This window comes from Galeopterus variegatus, unplaced genomic scaffold, assembly GCF_000696425.1.
Source record: "Galeopterus variegatus unplaced genomic scaffold, G_variegatus-3.0.2 Scaffold7920, whole genome shotgun sequence".
In the NCBI taxonomy this organism is placed as follows: domain Eukaryota; kingdom Metazoa; phylum Chordata; class Mammalia; order Dermoptera; family Cynocephalidae; genus Galeopterus; species Galeopterus variegatus.
The window spans coordinates 52,987-74,177 of record NW_007734031.1 but is presented as its reverse complement, the minus strand read 5'-3'; the positions used below and the strand labels follow the sequence as shown (position 1 = coordinate 74,177).

The 21,191-nt window shown below is 42.4% G+C and overlaps 1 protein-coding gene across 1 annotated transcript in view; it reads right to left on the bottom strand.

The window, feature by feature from the left end:
- Nucleotides 1-811: 811 nt before the first annotated feature.
- LOC103607987 (interleukin-2 receptor subunit alpha-like) overlaps nucleotides 812-21,191 on the bottom strand; it is a 52,386-nt gene continuing 32,006 nt past the window's right edge. Inside the window, exons 2-9 of the mRNA XM_008592433.1 lie at nucleotides 9,033-9,224; nucleotides 7,935-7,995; nucleotides 7,797-7,849; nucleotides 5,244-5,480; nucleotides 3,842-3,913; nucleotides 3,451-3,522; nucleotides 2,554-2,620; nucleotides 812-899 (exon numbers count right to left, since the gene is read on the bottom strand). Of these exons, the coding sequence (XP_008590655.1) occupies nucleotides 812-899; nucleotides 2,554-2,620; nucleotides 3,451-3,522; nucleotides 3,842-3,913; nucleotides 5,244-5,480; nucleotides 7,797-7,849; nucleotides 7,935-7,995; nucleotides 9,033-9,224 (842 nt within the window). The remainder of the gene's footprint in view (nucleotides 900-2,553; nucleotides 2,621-3,450; nucleotides 3,523-3,841; nucleotides 3,914-5,243; nucleotides 5,481-7,796; nucleotides 7,850-7,934; nucleotides 7,996-9,032; nucleotides 9,225-21,191) is intronic.

Sequence of the window (21,191 nt, the reverse complement as noted above, 5' to 3'; positions counted from 1 at the left end):
CAAGTCCTTACTTAGCTCACAGGAGCATCTGGTTACTTCCTACTTTGCTCAAGCAGTGGTGTGCTGGTAACGTTTAACAGCCAGCTCTTTGAGACCGGTTGTTTAAAACTCTTTGGCTACAATACAGTGATCTTTCTTTCAGTAATTCAAATGTAGGATATCCGTTGCCACAAGAGGGCACCATCAGATGAAATTAGATTCTAGAAGGAAGGATTTTGAATAAGCAATCTGACAAGAGGGGTCATTTCTAGATTTGTTTGAGTCTCCCCAAAGATTGTGATTCTGGGAGACCTTGTGGAAACTCATGGTTTCCCACAGTTCTTTATTTCACAACGTAAACACCATTACTAATCCCAAGTAGCCTTGTCCCTATGTGTGAAAGCTTCGAGCTACCAGTGAAAAGATCCTTGATGGGTATTAAGCCTTGCCAGGTATTCAGCCTGAGGAAGGAGAGGCTCTAACAAGCATCGAGTACCTACAAAATGTCAGGCACTTTATACACTTCATCTCGTTTAATCCTAAAGACACCTTAGGAATCAGCTAACACAGAGAAATTGACAGACTGCCAGGTATGAATAATTCCTAATACAATAACCTGGAGGGCATATCATTTGCATTGCAATAACCTGTACTTTTTAATTCACATGAGGTAAATTAGGAGTATATATTTTGGGCCTGATGAGCAACATAAGAAAAGAAGAAAAAATCTGATATTTTTCTCTCTGGCTGGGCAGATTATAGGATCTAAGAATTTTGGTTTTGGGGGAGTGGCTCTGTGTCTTCTCAGACCCGAGAAGTCTTATTGTGGACTTTACATCAGGGTTGATCGGAGTGTACTCTGGCAGGGGTGGGGGATGTCCTGGATAGTGGAGATGTAGTGGGTCTCTATAGTCTGCTCCCTAAGGAGAGAGAGAAACTGGCTTTTCTCAACAAAATCTGCCTTTTTGTGAAATAGTGTCACATAATGACTCTTAATACTGTTAGCCTAGTGCAGTGGTTCTCAAAGTTTGGTCCCTGGAATAGCAGTGTCAGTATCACCTGGGAATTTGTTAGAAATGCAAATTCTCAGACCCCAACCAAGACTATTGACTCAGAAACTCTAGGGAATGGGCCCAGCACTCTGCACCTTAATAAGTCCTCCAGGTGATTCTGACAGACACTCAAGTTTGAGACCCGACGGCCTAAAGCAGGGTTGTCAAACCTAGGTGCATATTAGGTGCAACTCAGGGACTTTTAAAAAGCACTAATGTCCCAGACACAAAAGGCCACTTGTATGATTCCATTTATATGGAATGTCCAGAATAGGCAAACTATAGAGATAGAAAGTAGAGTAGAGGTTGTCAGGGGAGGGAGGAAATAGAGAATTGGGAAGTATAAGGTTTCTTTTCGGGATGATGGAAATGTTCTGGAATTAGCGGTGATGGTTGCACAATGTTGTGAACATCCTAAATATCACTTGCTATGGTTTGAATGTGTCCCCCAAAGTTCATGCTAGAAACTTAATCCCCTATGCAACAGTGTTGAGAGGTGAGGCTTTCAAAGGATGAGGAGTCTGCCCTCTTGAATGGATTAATGTTATCATGGGAATGGCTTCGTTATCACCAGAGTGGTTTGTTATAAAAGTGGATTCAGACCCCCTCTTGCCCTTCTGCCTTCTGCTATGGGGAGGCCCTTCCTAAATGCAGGTCCCTCGGTCTTGGACTTCCCAGCCTCCAGAACTGTAAGAAATAAATCTCTGTTCTTTATAAATTACCCAGTCTCAGGAGTTCTGTTATAGCCACACAAAATGGACTAATACATCACTGAATTGCACACTGTATGATGGCTGAATGATGAATTTTCTCTTAGTTTTTTAAAAAAGTACTGATATCTGGCGCCCACCCCTAGAGATTCTGGTTGAGGGCCCAAGCACTGGTTTTTTTTGGGGGGGGTTTGGTTGTTTTTTGTGTGTGTGTGTTTGTTTTTATAAAAAAATCCCTCCTGGTTGTGCTAATATGCATCCAGGGTTGAGAACCTGACTTAATGCCAATTAGGCCACACGTGGGTTCCATTCTTGGCCGAGGGGACGCTAGTGTGAGTGTCTGCAGAAGGTGAGCTGGGGAGCACAGGATAGGAAGAGCTCAGTGTAGACACTGCCCTGGTTTCCTTCTAGAAAGGTGATAGGTAGGAAGACCTTGGGCTGTAGATTCAGGTTGCAGTTTTGGTCTTTGCTATGCAATCCTGTTTAAGCTGTTTAATTTCTCCAAGATATAGCTCTTCCCAAGGTTTCTAAGAAGGTAAATGGTGATAATGCACACGAGATAAGCAGGGAGCCTGGCCTACAGTAGGCACTCAGCAAATGTGAGCTTCCTCTGCTTTCCCATTTCCTGCTGCTCTCATGCTCTCTGATCAACTCTAGGAAGGTGTGGATAGGCGTCTCCCTGTGCCATGCCTCAAACTGCAGGTGGTGAGTGAGAGAATGGGGTGGGGTTGGGGCACAGGGGTCTGGTTCTGCCCTGGGGCTTTGCCACTCTCTTCTTTGATGAAATGCTTCCTTGATCACGTTGGACTCACCATCTCCGCTGCCAGGTGAGCCCACTCAGAAGGAGGACACTGATCAGCAGGAAAACACAGCCGGCCACTGTCAACAGAGAGGTAGTTCAGCAACAGAGCGCTGGGCTTGGCGCTGGGGCAGCAGGAGCCAGGTGCACACAGCAGACTGAGAAGGTCCCAGCTGAGCAGGTCAGGGTGGTAGCTCTGCTCTCCCTCCTCAGAACGCAGCTCCCTCCCCTACAAGACTCCTTAGGAGGCTCACAGAGCCAGAGTGAGGGCCCAGTGAGCATGGAAGGATCACACTTGTGTAAGGAAGAGGGGATGGTGCCTGTCCTTAGGCAGTGCTGTACTTTGGGGAGCAGGGGACAGACTGACAGGCACACTCTTCAGAAAGGTTCTGAGGCCAGGCCTCATTTAAGGAGACCATACGTGAGGCTTGCATCTGGTGGAAGAAATGTTGAAATATGCAAACAAATGATAAACACATTAACATTTCCTGAAAGTGTTCATATTTTCCAGATGCTGCTTTGTAGAGGCTCTGGAGTCAGCTGTTTACGTTTTCGTTCAGGCAGACGTAGCCTCAAAGCCGCCCACGAGGAAACCACTGTCGTGCCTCTGGAATGTGTCTTCTCTCTGCCTGGTTATATGCCCCCCTCCCTCGCTCACCCCAGGCATGGGGTGTCATTGTCCTTTAAGATCAACTCAGGAGGAACTGGTTGGGGCCAGTTTGAGACTTTGCTCACAACATACCATCACTGATTCATGGGATTTTGGATCATGCTAGTATCTGGGTTAGTCTTTTACTTTCATTAACATTATATAGCGCAAGAAGGGGGTCATTTCAACCAACCAACCAACCAACTTGTCCACGTCTCTGTCTAGCGTACATTTTGTCCACAAAGAAAGTGACCCACCCACCTGCTACCTGGTACTCCACTGTAAATATGAACGTCTCCATGGTTGTCGCTGCTTCTGTATGTTTCTGAGAATCTGTGGGACAGAGAAGGGGGAAAGCGCCCTGTTTACACTCATTATAGGACGGCACAGGCTGGAGAGAGTCAGGGCTTCTCGGTGGCTAAGAGGCTGGAGCAGGGCTGGCGGTTCACCCTCTGCCTGGAGACCTCCTCCTCAGGCCCGGGTTTCCTCTTCCTGACACTGGCTTTGGGGCCACGGCCCTGGTCAGGAGGAGGGGTGAGGCTGCCAGGTGGGCTTCTCCTTCCCGCCTGTGCAACTGCCGAGAGGCTGGTTCAGGCACCGTCTGCCCTCTCCCGATCAGGCTCTCATCTGCCTTCAGCAAGCCGTCCCTTACCTGCTGTCGTGAAGGGGCAGGACGTCTTGCTCTCAGGATTAGCATTTGTGATTGCCTGAGGTTCTTCTTCACCTGGAGGAGAGAGTCGGGGATGCCTGTGGAGCCAAGGATGGCAAGCGCAGGTCTCATTCCCACCCCTCCTTGCCCTCCCAGCTGGCTTCAGATGCACCTGCTGAGGTACAAACCCTGGTTCTGGTCACATCTCTGTGAGTGCTCGGGGAAGTGGTGCTGGGAAGTGGGTGCTAGGAAGTGACTGAGTGGCCTCAGGAAAGGAATTTTAAACTTGATGCTGGCTGTTCATGAAACTCTGAGTGACTCTTCCTCCCCAGGCTTTCATCTGCAACTTGGAAATGGTCACAGTAGTAGAACCATTGAATGAATGAAAATGCCCAAAGTAGCTTTTTGTCTGTGACAGGTTCCCAATTACTCCTGTGTGTGGTCAGTCACCTCTGGCCTGGCCTGCCTCTTCAGTCCCTTACAGAAGAAGTGACTTGAGGCTTTCAAGGGTGGGCCATGGGGAAGAAACACATCCCAGAGCAGCCAGGAGGAAGGTGGGGACATGAGAAATGGCTGTGAGCATGACAACCAGTAACACCTGTGGTTGAAGGAAGTGAGTTTTGGTCATAGAAATATTTCTTTTTTTTTTTGTCTTTTTTACTGACCGGTAACGGGATCGCAACCCTCAGTGTTGCACCCGCACCTCGCTCAGCCAGTGAGCGGGAACTGGTCTCCACATGGGATCCGAACCCTCGGCGGGAGCGCCGCCGCACTCCCAAGCGGCACACTCTCCAGTGCGCCACCGGGCCGGCCCAAAATATTAACACAATTTCAGAACAAGGATAGCCAAAGACCTCCACAGCGGTGGGCTGCAGCGTGCACAAGGTGTGCACGGGCTTGAGTCAGCCCCTTCCCGCACATTCATGCTCTCACCAAAGCTCAGGCGGGGAACTGCTCCAGGTGAGGCACTGGCTAACAAGGGGGCACTGAAGGAATAAGGGGTTTACGCTGTATGCCAGGAAATGCAAGGAAGGCGTGGGTGGAGGCTGAACTGTCCCCTGAACTTGGGGAAGTCTTAGTGGCTTAGAGGAAGTAGTGGAATCTTGGGATCAGCTGGTCTCAGCATTGCCACCATGAGGCAGCATCTGGGGTGCTTTGGAACACTCGAAAGATCTCCCCCACTTGTCCATCTTCGATTGTTTATGCCCACTCAGGGCACAGGGGGACCTTAGGTGAAGGGGACCTTAGAATTCATCTGATCTATTTTTTTAGAATGAGAAAAATGGAGCTCCAGGGAGCTCCAGTGGCTTGCCAAGGTCGCATAACAGGTGAGGTCAGAAATTCCACACCAGTTGGCCCCAATGGAGCAAACCAATGTAGTGGACGCTAGAAGGGAGCTGCCTACCTGGAAACCCACTGTGCTCAGTGTCGCTTGTACACGTGAGATGGGGTGGGGTCCACACCGTCTTTCCACAGGTCATTTTGCAGATGCTGATGGCAGGACCTCTGTGGAGGGCCCTGTATCCCTGGAGGCACTGGTAGTGAACTGTCTGCCCCACCACGAAATGATAAATTCTCTCTGCAGCTTCATGTTCCCATGGTGAAGGCTCCCTGCAGTGACCTGAAAGAGGAAGAGAGAACTCTGAAGGCCAGTCGGGGAAAGCACTTTGAATAGACCAGGCCAGCTCCTGCTGGAGACGGAACCTTGGTTCTTATTCTTTCATTTGCCCATCCACTCATTCACTCTTTCCTTCCACCAAGATGTACTGAGAACATCTATGTGTTGGGAACTTTGCCAGGCACTGTAGGAAGGCATGAAGACCCAGTCACTCATGGAGGGGTGGACAGTCACCTGGGTAAGAAACACACTTGGAGACAGAAGGGGGTGAGAATTCTGGTGGAGAAGGAGACTCTTGCTGGGGAGACACAGAGGGATGAGTAATTCATTCCAATTGTTGCTACCCCAGAGGAGGCACCTGAACGTGCTCTTCAAAGACAGTGAGAGTTTTGATACAGGGTGGAGAGCAGGAAGGGAGGAGGGCAGGCTCAAGTCAGTATGGGCCAACAAAGCATGAAGACCACCTTGGGTTTCCACTGGATACGGGAGGAAGCATTCTTGGGTGGCAGCTGGTGGCTGTCTTGGGACCATGGCGGAAGACTTAGGGACAAAGCCAAAGCCCAGTGGAGGGAAGAGCTGAGGGAATCTCAGATCAAGCCATGCCTGAAGCTTGACCTGCAGGAGTCCTGTCAAGACCTCTAAAAATTCCCCATGCCCAGTAACTTTTCATTTATCCTACTGCAAACCAGGCTTGACTGACCTTTGACTTCAGAGTCATGGCCTGCTCTGATGTAATCTCAGAATTCCCCACCTACTTTCCCCAATCTGGACAAATGGAACTGCAGGTACCCTCTAACCCCAGACTTTGAAACTGCACAGATGCCCTGACCTTCCAGACTCTCCACAACCCCAAGTACCCAATATAACGTCAGCAAGCAGCGTACATAAGCCCTCTGGCCCAGCAGGGAGCTCCGTCACCCTGTCCCGAGCTGCCTGCTGTCATGAAGCACCTTGCAAATCATGGCTGAACTTGTATTTTAGTCTCAGAATAAAATGTATTACAGCTGATAAAATTCATAACTGTCTGAACCTGTGTGAATCAGATTTCTTTCTTTCAAATGAAAACATCCCAACTAAGAGAATCTGCGAAACAACCTCAGCCAGAACTGGCTGATTATCTCTTGGGTAAAGACAACAAACACTGACCTCTGAAACAGTACAATAATCAAGAAGGGTAATTTGGGGAAAGCAGAGCAAACCCAACAATGAAACGTGTTTGGAAACCATATTCCAGGACAAAACTGGAGGAGGAAAGGGATAAAAACATTCCTTTGTTTTTAATTTGCAACAATACCTATGGATTAGCTCTTTTCTTTTTTTAACTTAAATAATGGAAACTGCAAATAAATTTAAACTAGTTTCAAATAAATTATCGGTAGAAAGATCCCTCATCTAACCTAGGAGACCTGAGGTCTCATCCCAGCTCTATCATGTGAGCTTAGCCAAGTCTTTTAAGTTCTCTTTGTCTCAGTTTCTTAAGTAAATTGAAGTAACACTTCCTGCTCCCTCACTCAGTGGGTTGTGAGTCTCAAATGAGATGATCTGTGATATGATAAAGTTCTTTGTAAGGTTATAAAATTAGCACAGGACTATGGGGTCTCAGAAGGTCAACCAGTTCCCAGAGAGCTCGGTTTTTCTTACCAGGCCCTATTTCTTCTTGACATTATGACTTATGCATTATTCACTTGGGAAATCTGTAGGCAGATGAGGCGTAGTCACGGAGCTCACTCATGCACAGCCATTGGCTGCGAGAGGCTTTTAAGTGCCACAAGTACAGCACCGCACGCTTTACAACCTTGTTGACCTTCAAACCTTGCTGTCCACACATGGCTGGGGTGGGGCAGATGACGGAGACTCACTGACCAACACTGTCTCCAGGGTAAAGAAATAAAAAGATGAATGCTCTTCCCACATTCTAATATCACAGAGTGGATAAGAGACATGCTAGGGATATGGGGCTGGGTGAGAGAGCTTTTGGGACTAAAAGAGGAAAGTTCAACAGCAAAATCCTGGTATCAGATCAACCCAGGCTTAGAGGGCATCTTGGGGGTCGCTCACTCCACATCCCACTGCAGGGAGGCCTTCCACCTGCAATATTCCAGCAGCAGCTCTGCCATCTTGGCTTTCTCCACCAGCCGTGATGAGGATGGGATGCTCAGCCCACCAGTGATTCCCATGACACCCAACAGAGAGAGCCACAATGCTCCCAAGCCAAGTTTCGATGTCCAGAAATAAAGAATTTCGGTGTGAATCCTGTCTGCATCTCTGTTTCTCTCGCAGTGATTCTTAGCCTCGTCCAATACCAGGATGATCTGCCCATGGGCTCCTGATGCTCCTCACCCTCACCCCCAGCAGCCATGGGCTCTTTCAGGATGGGAGCAAGAGGCAGCAATCTTTGGGGGGATATGGAGTCTTTGAGGGTATTCCTCATGCTCCGGATGCCAGTTCTTGCCAATGAGGGGAAGACCCTGGACTGACAGTACTTTCTTCTGACAATATCCCCCAGCCCCCAAGAAATCTTCAAAAGGTTCCATGGAACCTGGAGAGAACAACATTGGTGACACATAAGACTAGAATCCAGTAGCATGAGTTTCTATTCCCCTCTTCACCCTTGTCAGGGGAAGAAGTGACTCTCCAGGTGCCAGTTTCCTACCCAGAACTTATTCCTCAGGGTAGCAGAGATAGTTGCTGACCAGAAGAAGGGGGAGAGGTGTAATGGGGAGTTCCTAAGAATTCACACTGCCCTGGTACTTGAGGCAGAACTGGGATAAATATATTTCATCAATCAGGATGTGTAGGGTATGATGTGTGAGCTTTAGAAACCCCCCCCAAAAAAAAAAAACAGAAGAGTTAATTCAGTCTAATGGGAGGTACAGATTCCTCCATTAGAATTGTTCTTATTTTGGGCCGGCCCAGTGGCGCACTGCTACAGTGCACCGCTTGGGAGCATGGCGGCGCTCCTGCCAAGGGTTCAGATCCCACATATAGACTGGTTCCCGCTCACTGGCTGAGCGAGGTGTGGGCGCAACACTGAGGGTTGCGATCCATTGCCAGACACGAAAAAAGACAAAAAAAAAAGGAAAAAAAAAAAAAAGAAGAATTGTTCTTATTTTTTTAATATTCTTTATAGTAGGCTCATACTCTATCTATTCCTTTTTTATTTTTGTTTTACTTAAATCTTGATAAAATATGCATAACACAAAATGTACCATATTAACCACTTTAAGTGTACAGTGAGATTAAGTGCATTTATGTTGTTGTGAACTGGAATTATTACTTAATTGTTTAATAATTATTAGTGGCATGTCTGTCTCCTCCCTGTTTCCCCAAATAGAAGTTCCTCAAGGGCTGAGTCTATTGTATCTCCAGTGCCTAGAACAGTCCTTGGAACTAGTAGACGCTCTTATTTAAACATTTATTTAATGAGTGAATATTCCAGGAACCACTAGAATTTGTTATCCTGTGGACTGGGCTGTCTGACTCAGGTCTGTAGGGATGAGTGGATGAAAGCTGAACCATGTCTCACTCTTTGCTGCAGTTTCCTTTCTCTTGGTAGTTACAGAAGAAACCACTTACAGTTGCTTATGCACTGACATTTGTTGTCCCAGGAAGAGTGGCTAGAGTTTCCTGTACAAAGCATGTAGGGTGATCCATTTCTTATTCTGCGGAAACCTCTCTTGCATTCACAGTTTAACATAGTGCCATTCTTGTACGCAGAGGCTTTGAATGTGGCATATGTGATCTTTGGTGGTTCATCCTCACAAAGCTCTGCAAAGAAAAAGAAACATGTTAGGAGTTCAGGAGGCCCAGTGAACACTCACATCTTTAATCATGTAATAACTTAATCACATATTTCTTCACTTTACTTAAAGGATTAATATATATCCCACTTTTTCCTAAAAAGGAACTAAGACTACTTCTGTCACTCTTGAGAAACCTTTGTATTACGGATAGTCCAAGAGTTAACTTCAACATGTTCCTCTCCAAAGCACAATATATTTCAAATTGAATGAGTAGAAATGAATGAAATTTTATTCTAAATATGCCTTGTGCCAAGGAAGTATAGGAAGAGAAAGGATAGACGAGGGATATGAACAAAAGAAGGGAGGAAAGCCATATAGATTTAATTGAGGGACAAAAAATACTTTTCAGGAAATAAAAATTGTCAGACTTTCTATATTTAATGATTCTGCACCATTTTTTTTGAGAAATATACATAAAGTACTTCACTCAATGTCTGGCAAGAAACATTTGTGTTTCTCACCTACCTGCCCAACTCTGAGTTAACCAACTACCTTCTCATACCATGAGAACCTTATCCTCCTTCAGCCTAGAAAATGGACCCTGGTGTCCCACTAAGGACACCAGAAGCATTGGCCAAACACCCAACCATTAAGGGAAAAAATGGCACTGGTCTAATCAAATGATTCCATTGCGTACTTTGCAACAAGTTCTTCTGCTTCAAGAGATTAGATTTTAAGGAAAAAACCACAGGCTGGATACAGGAAGTGGATAGGGGGATGGCAGGGAAAGGAAAAAGTGGACAATCAGAAGCCTCTCTTGCAGCAAGCCTCTCCCTCCACAGGAACACACATGGGAGCCAACCAGGCTGGTTGCTGTCAGTTGGCCTGTTGCTTGTTAATCACTGAGGCTGGAGTGAAGCTTCTGCATGCCCTTAGGTTCTGCCCAGCATCTTGTCATCCTGAAGACGACCCCCATCCAGTGCTGCAGGACTGTCCTGATTCCCTCAAGAACCAAAGATGGGGAGAGCTTGACAGCTTGGCCCACCTCTAACCAAGAAGGGACGAAACAAAAGCAATTGGAATGAACTCAGTGGGACAGCAATTATAGTGGAACAAGTAAGGTAAGCACTCAATGAACTCTGGTAATCATGATAATCATAATAATAAGGAAAAAGGCACCATGGTGGAAGCTTGGCCCACCTCTAACCAAGAAGGGACGAAACAAAAGCAATTGGAATGAACTCAGTGGGATAGCAATTATAGTGGAACAAGTAAGGTAAGCACTCAATGAACTCTGGTAATCATGATAATCATAATAATAAGGAAAAAGGCAGCATGGTGGAGTAATCATGATAATCATAATAATAAGGAAAAAGGCACCATGGTGGAAAAGGGAGAAAGACGGGATTCTAAATTCTAGCTCTACAAACATACTTGTTTTTACTTCTTTAAGGTTCAGCATCCTTTTCTGTAAAATGGGTATAATAATAATTATTTTACTGATTTAAATATTACATGAAAAAGCATACTAAAATAACTGCAGAGGGTCCAGCAAATAATAATAAGTATGGAATAGATCCTAGTTCGGTTGCCTTCCTTTTTTTCACTGTCCAGAAAAAGAGGATGATAATTAAGATAGAAAAAGGGCTGAGTTTGCCTTAATCTTTAATTCCTGTAAAAGGTCATATCTCTATACTGCCTGTACCATCAGTACCATTTGCTGGCACTTATCACATGTCAACACCAACCAGTGTTTTAAATATTGGTAAATCTGATGCTAACACAAGATATGGATAATAACAAGAAAAACCAAAGACTTCTGCTTTCAACCATGACAGAGTATCTGAGACCAAAACTTACCTTTCTGCCAAAAACATTATAAATCCAGACCAAGTGGGTGTAGCAGGTGTTTTCAGGTATTCGGAAACAGGCTGTTCAGGGCTGCATTATTTGTGGGGAGGGAAATGAGCCCACAGTTGCCTTGGCTTTCTTCTGGGCACTTTCCTCCTAGATAGCACCAAAGTGGAGCCCTAGCAGAACAGGGGTCTCACTGACCAGGCATGACTGGGATTTGTGGAATGGGGCTCTGCAGAAGAGCACATTGCACTGAGGGGGCTCCAGAAGTATGTACAACAGTTCGTCTCAGATAATTAGCAAAGAGCTGGGCTGAACACGAACAGGGAAGGACTTGGCGAGACCTTACTTTGATTGTCCATTGTGGGGGGTGAAAAGAGAACAGTTATACCAAATTCTATTTACAAATACAGGCATCTGAAGTGTGGGGTGTAGTTTTCCAATACTGCTCCAGAGGAAGAGACAATCCTAGGATGAATTTCAAAACCAAAACAGACCATCTTTTACAGACTGAAACCAAGCCTGACCAATAAGAGGATGCATCAGTCATTTAACTGCCTGTCAGAACAAAATTCAATACCTTTTAAAGGACAAAAACATAATCCAGACTTTCTATGATATATAAATTCATTATATCCAGCAAATTAGAAACAATTGTAGACATGTAAAGAAACAGGAAAATGTGACCCACTTAAAAAAGCTGTCAATAGAAACAGACCCTAGAATGACTCAGATTTTGGAATCAGCAGACAAAGAGTTTAAAACAGCTATAATTAATATGCTCAATGATTTAAAACAAACTATGGCCTGCAGATTAGATTGGCTGCCATTTATTTTTATAAATAAAGTTATACTGGCACAAAGCAATATCTATTTATTGACATTTTGTCTGTTGCTTCTTTTCTGCTATAATGGCAGAGTTGAATATTTGCAACAGGGGCTGTATGTTCAGCTAGCCTAAAATATATACTCTCTGGCCCTTTAAGAAAAACATTGCCAACAGCTAATTTAAAGGAAGAATGGTCATAATGAGTGAAACAATAGGATATTTCAGCAGGCAAATGAAAAGTATAAAAAAACCAAATGAAAACTCTACAACTAAAAGGATCACTATCTGAAATGAGCTTAACCAGAGCTTGAAGGCAAATCAATAGAAATTATCCAAACTTATTAGCACAAAGAAAACATTTTAAAAAGAAATTGAAGTGGCTTTCAGTGGCCTGTGGGATAATATCAAATAGTCTAACACACATTTAATTGAAGTACCAAAGGGAGAGAAGAGAAACAATGAGGCAGAAAAAGTATTTGAGAAATAAGGGCCAAAAATTTCTGAAATTCGATAACATTGACTTACAGATCCACGTTCCCTACACCAAGCAGAATATATATAAAGAAAAGCATCATAGCCAAACTGCTAAAAACCAAACATAATGACAAAATCTTAAAAGTGGCCAGAGAAAAAGGACATATACATACAAATGAACAATGATGAATAAAGACTAACTTCTCAACAGAAAAAATGGAATCCAGAACATAATGGTATAACATATTCAAAGTTTTCTTTGTTTTTTTTTTTTTAAAGCTTATCAGCCTAGAATTCTATCTAGAGACAATATCTTTGAAAAATGAGGGTGAAATTAGTATATTTTCAGATAAAGAATGCTTAGAGAATTTGTCAGCAGCACACCTGCATAATAAAAAAAATGCTAGGGGTAAAAATTTCAAGTGACAGGGAAATTAATTTTGCAATTAGTATATTTTCAGATAAAGAATGCTTAGAGAATTTGTCAGCAGCACACCTGCATAATAGAAAAAATGCTAGGGGTAAAAATTTCAAGTGACAGGGAAATTAATTTTGTCAGCTAGAAACAGATCTACAGGAAATAGTGAAGAGCAGTGGTATTTAGTTAAGCAAAAAGATTGTCTTTTTAAAAAATTTCTTTGAAAGACAACTCAATAAAATACAAATAATAATATTGTGTGGTGGTTTTTACTGCACATGTACATGTAAAGTATATAACAACTATAGTATAAAATTTGGGATCAATGAAATTTCATTGTTTTAAGTTTTTGTATCATACATAAAATGGTATGATACTAAGTAGATTGTAATAAGTGAAGAATGCATACTGAATAGCCTAAAGAAACCACCAAATAATAATACAGAAAGTGTAGCTAAAAAGGCAATAGAAGAAATAAAATAAAGATTAAAGGTTTTTTTGGTTAGCCAAAATAAAGAGAGAAGAAGAACAATAGAGTAATAAAAATGCAAATGAGACAATGAGGAAACAGATAACAAGAAGGTAGACTGGAAGCCAACTATATGAGTAATTACATTAAATATAAATGGACCAAAAAATATAAATTAAAAGATAGAAAATTTCAGACTGAAAAAACAGCAAGACCCAAATATATACTGTCTACAAGAAAACACACTTCAAATACAAAGGCAATGATAGGTAGAGTAAAAGGATGGACAAAGATATAGCATGTAAAGATAAGCATAAAAAAACTGGTATGACTATATTAATATCAGAAAGTGGATTTCAAGACAAGGAACATTATTCACAGATGACATGATTGTTTACATAAAATTACTAAGAAATCAAGTTGATTAAATTGATTACTAGAACTTAAGTTTTGCAATCTCAATAAACAAAAATCACTTGTAGTTCTATACACTGGAAGAAACCAACTAAAAAATAAAAATTTTAAAATAATTGCATTTACAGTTACATCAAAAAACATAAAATACTCATGGATAAATTTACCAAAAACTAGTAAGACCCATAAACTGAAAATTCTGGAACATTTGCTGAGATAAAAGAACTAAATAAATGGAGAAATATACAATGCTTATAAATTGAAAAAATTTTTTAAAAGATGTCAACTCACTAACCATGAAAAAATTAAAAACTTTTGCTCATACAAAGACATTAAGAAAATGAAAAAGTAAATGACAAACTGAAAGAAAAAAATTGCAGCATACAGATGCTCCCCTACTACAATGGAGCTACTCTCTAATAACCCATTGTAAGCTGAAAATATTGTTAAGTTGGAGGTGCATTTTACACCCTGATAAACTTGTCATAGAGTCAAAAAATCGTAAGTTGAGCCACTGTCAGTCAGAAACCATCTGTATATATCTGACAAATTACTTGTGTCCAGAATATATAAAGAACTACAAACCAACACCAAAAGGCAAACAACCCAATAAATGTGCAAAGACTTGAACAGTCACTTCTCCAAAGAAGATACATGATTATCAATAAACATTTAGAAGAATGCTTGGCAGAAGATATCAAGAAAATGCAAATTGAAGGCTGTCATGAAACAGCCCATTAGAATGGCTAAAATGTGGCTGGCTGGTTGGTCCAGTTGGTTAGAGCACAGTGCTGATAACACCAAGGTCTACAGTTCAATCCCTGTACTGGGTAGCTGCCAAAAAGAAGAAGAAGAAAAAAAAAAAGAAAGGACAGGAAAAGAAGAAAAAGAAAAGAACCAGAATTGTTAAAATGTATCAAAGTCTGACAACACCAAATATTGGAGAGGAAGTAGAGCTTCTGGAACTTTCTTACATTACTGGTGGGAGTGTAAAATAACACAATTACTTTGTAAAACCCTTTGAAAGATTTTTAAAAATGAAGTTAAATATGTACCTACCTACGATGCAGTAATTTCACTCCTAGGTATTTATCTAAGAGGAGTAAAAGAATATGTCTACAAAAAGACTTCTACAAAATATTTATAGTAGTTTTACTAATAATAACGAACTCAAAAACTCAAATATCCATCATTGGGAGAATAGATAGATAACTTATGATATATTGAAACAGTAGAATAAATACTACTCAAAAATAAAAAGAATGAACTGCCACTGATCACACAACAACAAAGATAAATCTCAGAAACATTATGTTGAACAAAAGAAGCTAGACACAAAATAGTACACAGTGTTTGATTCCATTTATATAAAGTTCAAGAAAAGACAAAGCTTATATTTAGAGAGAAATCAGAATGATGTTTTTCGCAGGTGGGGATTGACTAGAAGAGAGTGAAGTGATGGGAATGCCGATTATGCAGTGTCCACATTTGTCAAAACACATCGAATTGTACACTTCAGGTCTGCACGTTTCTCTACAAGTAATTTTACCTCCATGAAATCAATGAGAAATGTACTTAGCAGCTCTTTTGCACTTATTCATGAGCACAAACAGCCAAGGAATGACCTCAGATGCATTCAGAATCTGTCATCTCAACCACAAGACAAGAAATTTTCTAAACACATAAATTTGAAAAGAGGCCAACAGATTGTTTTTGAGGCAATTTTGCACCTTTAGAAACTCCTTAATACATGATGATGTGTTTGTCTAGAAAAAGCCATGGAAATTTCCAGAGTCACCATAAACTAGCCTGAGTGTCTGAGGAGGTCATGTGGGGACAAGAGAAAGTTTCAGAACTTCTCATTCTCAGAGATTTTTCTTTTTTTGTATAAAAGAATCTTTCCTGGTACTTAGAAACAATGAAATTTCTAGTTCTATAGCTAAGTAACCAGTAAAGAGCTTGGCTATAACCCTTTTACCGAAAGTCTTGGTTCCAAGTATCATCTGAAGGAAGTGGGACTTAGAAAAATGTGTGAGGAAGGTAGCCCTGGAGGTGTGTTTCTTTTTGATCTAATAGGACTAAATCTGGGATTCTTTTTAGCCCTTTTCAGTATGGTGTCATAAAAGCAACAGCGGGGCAACACCCAAAAAAGAATCGGAGGTGTGTTTCTTTTTGATCTAATAGGACTAAATCTGGGATTCTTTTTAGCCCTTTTCAGCATGGTGTCATAAAAGCAACAGCGGGGCAACACCCAAAAAAGAATAAAAAATAATTTGTCCAGACATTTTTCAGAGAGATGAGAGGAGCGTTCCATTTATATGACTTGGCAGAATGTCTTTGAGTCTTTTTTCTTCATATTACCATTTTTTAATTTTAATCACTCACATTGTATCCAGCTCTCAGCATTACCCATTCCTCCAGCTCATACCACGTGGGCCTGGAAGCTCAGGAGGCACACAGAATTTTCTTTAGAAGGTGGGAAGGGGAATATTTTCTTCCCTGTAATTTTTAAGTGTTGGTACAATTCTGGATTTAGATGTTATTTTCTCTTTGAGATTACTGATTTGGGGGTGGGAGATGGGACTCCTAGGAGGAGCCTCCTACCACAGGCTCCGAGGTACATTGGTGTGGCCTTGCCTTTTAGCTTTTGTACTTTTATGTGGGCAGAGGGGAAAGAGAGAGCCCACAGTCATTAGTAACCCTGAGAGTCCCAAGGGCTCCAGCCTGGGACGTGCACTGAGAGAGAGTTAAACTGAGCTCTTCCAATGTTGAACGTGTCTCACGTCTTATGCAGGGTTTCTGCTGTGGGTGGTCATTTGAAAATCCCAGGCAGAGTCCCCCTTGTTACACCTGTCCTTCCCACACCCCACCTCCGTCACTGCTCCTGAAATACTATCACAGGTGCACCTCTCTCAGGGATATTTGTTGTTTGTTGTCTCCAGGAATTCCCTATGCAGCTGAAGTACAGCACCCCTGGGAGCTTTTGGCTTCTTTGGTTGACACTTACTAGTGACCATAAGTAACGGAGAGCCACCTTCCTCTGGACCATATCACAGAACAGGTTGGGGAGAGTGGTGGGTGAGGGTGAGGGGCCTCCAGACACGCTTCTCTTTTCACTGTGGGTTTACCCCTCCAATGGATTGCTGAAGACTCAGCTTCTCCACCTCCCTGTGCCAGCACTAGATAGGCAGAGATCCAGCATTTGTAGTCATCATGCCATCAATGACCAGAATGACTTAACCAAAGACAAACAGCAACAGATTTAGGAATTCAAACCAGCTTTTCTGCCTCCCAGGCATCTGCCTTCTCCTTTTGAGTATTACGTAGTCCTATCACCTACCTGTCACTACTCCCAGAAGGACATACATGGAGCTTCTGCTTCATGGATTTCAAATAGAAGTCGAGAAACTTGGTGAGATGAGGTAGTCTTTGCCTCCTGTGTCACTCCCTTCTCTTCCTGATACGAGGCCCCATCACACAGCAAGAAGATTAGGAGCAACAGATGCAGACCAGTGGTTCTGAACCTGCTGTGGAATTGTGATCCCCTTTATGTGGTGTCACCATATGCCCTCAATTCCACTCCCCCAATTTAAAAGTTTCCCCTTCATTTTTTACTCTGCTGTGGATTGAATGTCCCCTCAAAACTTAGTGAAGCTTGACTCCCATTGTATGAGTGTTAAGAGGGTGGGAAATCTGACCATAGTATTTGAAAGGTGGAACCTTAAAGAGGTGATTAGATTGTGACGACTGTGCCTTTGTGAATGGACTGATCCATTCATGGAGTAATGGGCGTGGTTCTGATGGCTTTATAAGGAAGGCAAATGAGAAGGTCAGCTCACTCAGCCCATTCTCACCACGTGACACTCTGTGTCACTGTGAAAAGTCAACACCCAGCAGAAGGCCCTCACCAGATGTGTTCCCTGGACTGTGGACTTCCCAGCCTCCAAAACTGTAAAAAATAAATTTCATTTCTTTATAAATTCCTCAGTTTCGGGTATTCTGCTCTAAGGAACAGAAATGGCCTAATACACATCCCTTTGTTTTTAGAAAGGAAATAGGACTAAAATTAATTTTGCCCTGAGATGTTTGTGTCCCTTGAGTTAACCAGAAATACTAACATTGGAAGATTGCTTGGAGGACAGTCCATTGTTTAATCAGGGAGCCAACGGCACTGCTGGAGAATGACATGCAAGTTGGCCACTCCACAACCCCAAGACTGATGCGGAGGCTGTAAATAGCACTGTGTACACAAATCACCCGGGGATCTTGCACATTGGGATTGGAGAGGGTAGTTGTGGAGGCTAAGACTATTTCTGACAAGCTCCTGCTGCTGGAGCTGCAGATCCACAGGCCACACTTAGAGCAACATGGGTTTAGAGCAAGTGAAACCCTGGCTGGTGCACGCCCCTCTCCATCTGTCCCCTTTCTGAGTACCTGCTTGCCTTCTGTGCTCTGTGAGTAGGGGCCACCGCTGCTGCTGAATCTGCATACACAGCGGTTTGTACCCAGGCACTTTGCTCAGTATCTAGTAGGGTGCAGTGAAAACTTGGTTGGCTGGAGGAAAGGTGGGAGGGTGAAAAACTTGTGGCCTGGGTGATTTTTGTTTTTTCTCTCACGTTCAGAACGAGAGAGAACTCATCTGGCCCTTGCGGCCTGTGTGAGCATGATAGAAAAGAAAAAGAGAAGGAAGGGGCTTCACGAGGATGTGGACTGAGTCTGAATTAAGATTCTTTGCTCCGTGGGTGAATCAAGGTCAAGTTGTTCTACCCGTAGCCCAGCCAGCACTGAGCAAGTGGCTTCGTCTTTGTGCCCCTCCTCTGTTCATCTATATGAAAGAGACTGGGAATGAAGATTAGAATAAGTCACTGAGCACAGCACAGTTCTAGATGATGATTTACTAAGCATTACAAAGGGCAGTTATACATCAAGAACTTGGGTCCCCTGGTAAAGAAATGATCTGGTTCTTGCCACTAAAGTTGCTCATCTTCTGTGTCAGATCCAGTAAGAACTCCAAAGATATCCTAGTTTCAAAGGCTGTCTCCAACTTCCTTGGAAAATCAAAACCAGCAGTTTGGGCCTTTTAGAAAGTAGGTGCTTTTAGTGCAAAACAAAATATCATAGAACATGTTGAATGTTCCTTCTAATAAGGCCATACAATCTGAGGACTAGGAGAGACCTCAAAATCATTTAGGTCAACTTCCACATTTTATAGATAAGGAAACTGAGTCTGTGGTCATTCCGCCAGTTTGTGGCAAGCCTGGGATTAGGCCCAGGTCTTGTAACTCCCAGTTCAGTGGTTTTCCATCACACTGAATCATATTCTCCAGGAAAGAGTGTGCTCCACATTTTATAGATAAGGAAACTGAGTCTGTGGTCATTCCGCCAGTTTGTGGCAAGCCTGGAATTAGACCCAGGTCTTGTAACTCCCAGTTCAGTGGTTTTCCATCACACTGAATCATATTCTCCAGGAAAGAGTGTGCTTTTCACCCCCCTATTGAACGTTATCTTCTGCCAAGAGGTATAGCTATATCTAAACTATCTGGTTACTGAGAGGTGTTTGTGTGATGTTGTGGTTTAGCTGAGATCATTATCTTTGAAGAAGTCAGAGATCACAGGCCCTCCATTTGAAGTTATTTATGTAATAACAACTACCATGTCTGAACCCCGCCTATGTGCTGCTCCTTTGGACAGTACCTTCGATGCTCACTACAACCCTGAAAGGTAGATACTGTCAATCCTGCTTTACATAGCAAGGATTGAGGTTCAGAGAGATTAAGTAAATTGCCCAAATCACACGGATCAAGGTGGTGGGCCAGGAATTGCATGAAAATCTACTATAGCTGTCCTCGTTTCTGCCTTTTAAGAAATCTCACTTTTACTTTTAGGAAATTCTTTCAAATAGCACACATAAATGTGTCAGGAAGAAGCAAGAGTGAAGAAGACAGAGTGTGAAGAAAAGGTTTTAAGAGTGAAAGCGTTCTAAAGTAATTTCCTGTTTGATAGAAAAGTTATGATATTGATTAAATCTGGATTCTGTAAAGTCTGGGTTCATGTTAAAATGTTGAAAATTACATCCAAAGTGACAGAGTAAAGTGAATAACTTACAAACTAGTGAAGAAAAAGGAATAAAATAGAAAAGAATAAGATAAGAATTTAAGTCAAAAGAAGGGAGAAAATGCATAGAAAAAGAGCAAAAATAAACAGTAAAATAAGATAGTGGTAATCCATCCAAATATATCAGTAATGATTACGAATGTAAATAGCCTAACTTTGCAGTTACAGAAAAAAGAATATATGACTATATTTTTGAAAAATATAGTACAACAATGTTTAAAAGATACATATTTAAAGCATAGAGACTCTAAAAGTTTGAAACTAAAAGAATGGGTAAGTATAATCGAAAATTAATACTAGACATCAAGGCAAATGCATTGGTGGAAATCCAGAAGTCAGTACATATTGTTCAAGGTTCAACTCACAAAGGAAACGTGAAAATTCTATATTTGTATGCACTCAATAACATCACTTTAAAATATACAAAGCAAATATTGACAAAAGAAGAATAAATCTTCAAATCTACCATTATAATGCCTTCCTTTGTGATTGATATAGATCAAGCAGACAAAAATTAGTAAGAAGAATCAGAATCAGTAAACACAATTAACAAATTTGAGATAATGGACAACTCTACAGAACTACAACAGGGGAATCCACTTTTTTTCAAGCATGCATGGGACATTTATATGGTAGTAGAGGAGCTGACCACAATTTCGGGACATAAGAATGGGTGTCTATGGGGTACAACAATAGAAGTCTAGATAGAGAATAAAGAGGGCTGGCTAGTTAGTTCACCTGGGAGAGCATGGTGCTAATAACACTAAGGTCAAGGGTTCGGATCCCCATACCAGCCAGCCGGCAAAACATAAATAAAATAAAAAGAAGGAAAATAACAGTAAGAGGGGCATGTTTATAGATCGATGAGGAAGGTGAATCATAAACAAATAATAATGATTAACTCAACCCTTGATCTAAATGTTGAGTGAATGAATGAATATGTGAATAAATAAAATAAAAACACAAAGGCTTAACATAAAGTCCATGGGTCTCCAAAGCATAGTAAGAGCAGCTAAGAAAACAAGGAGAACTTTTTCCGTCCTAGCATCAAAGGACAGTTGTCTCCAGTGATTTGCTTCAGGTCCAAAGAGGAAAGACGTGCTCATAGGACCTGTTCCTGGGAAAAGCTGTTCCCAGAAGGTGTGATAGAAAAATGGTGGAAAAGGGCCAGCCCGGTGGCGCACTGCTGTAGTGCGCCGCTTGGGAAGCGCGGCGGCGCTCCCGCTGAGGGTTCGGATCCCACATGCAGACCGGTTCCCGCTCACTGGCTGAGCGAGGCGCGGGGGCAACGCCAAGGGTTGCAATCCCGTTGCTGGTCCTGGTCCGGTACGGGGGCGACACTGAGGGTTGCGATCCATTGCCGGACACGGAAAAAGACAAAAAAAAAAAAAAAAAAAAAAAAAAAAAAAAAAAAAAAAAA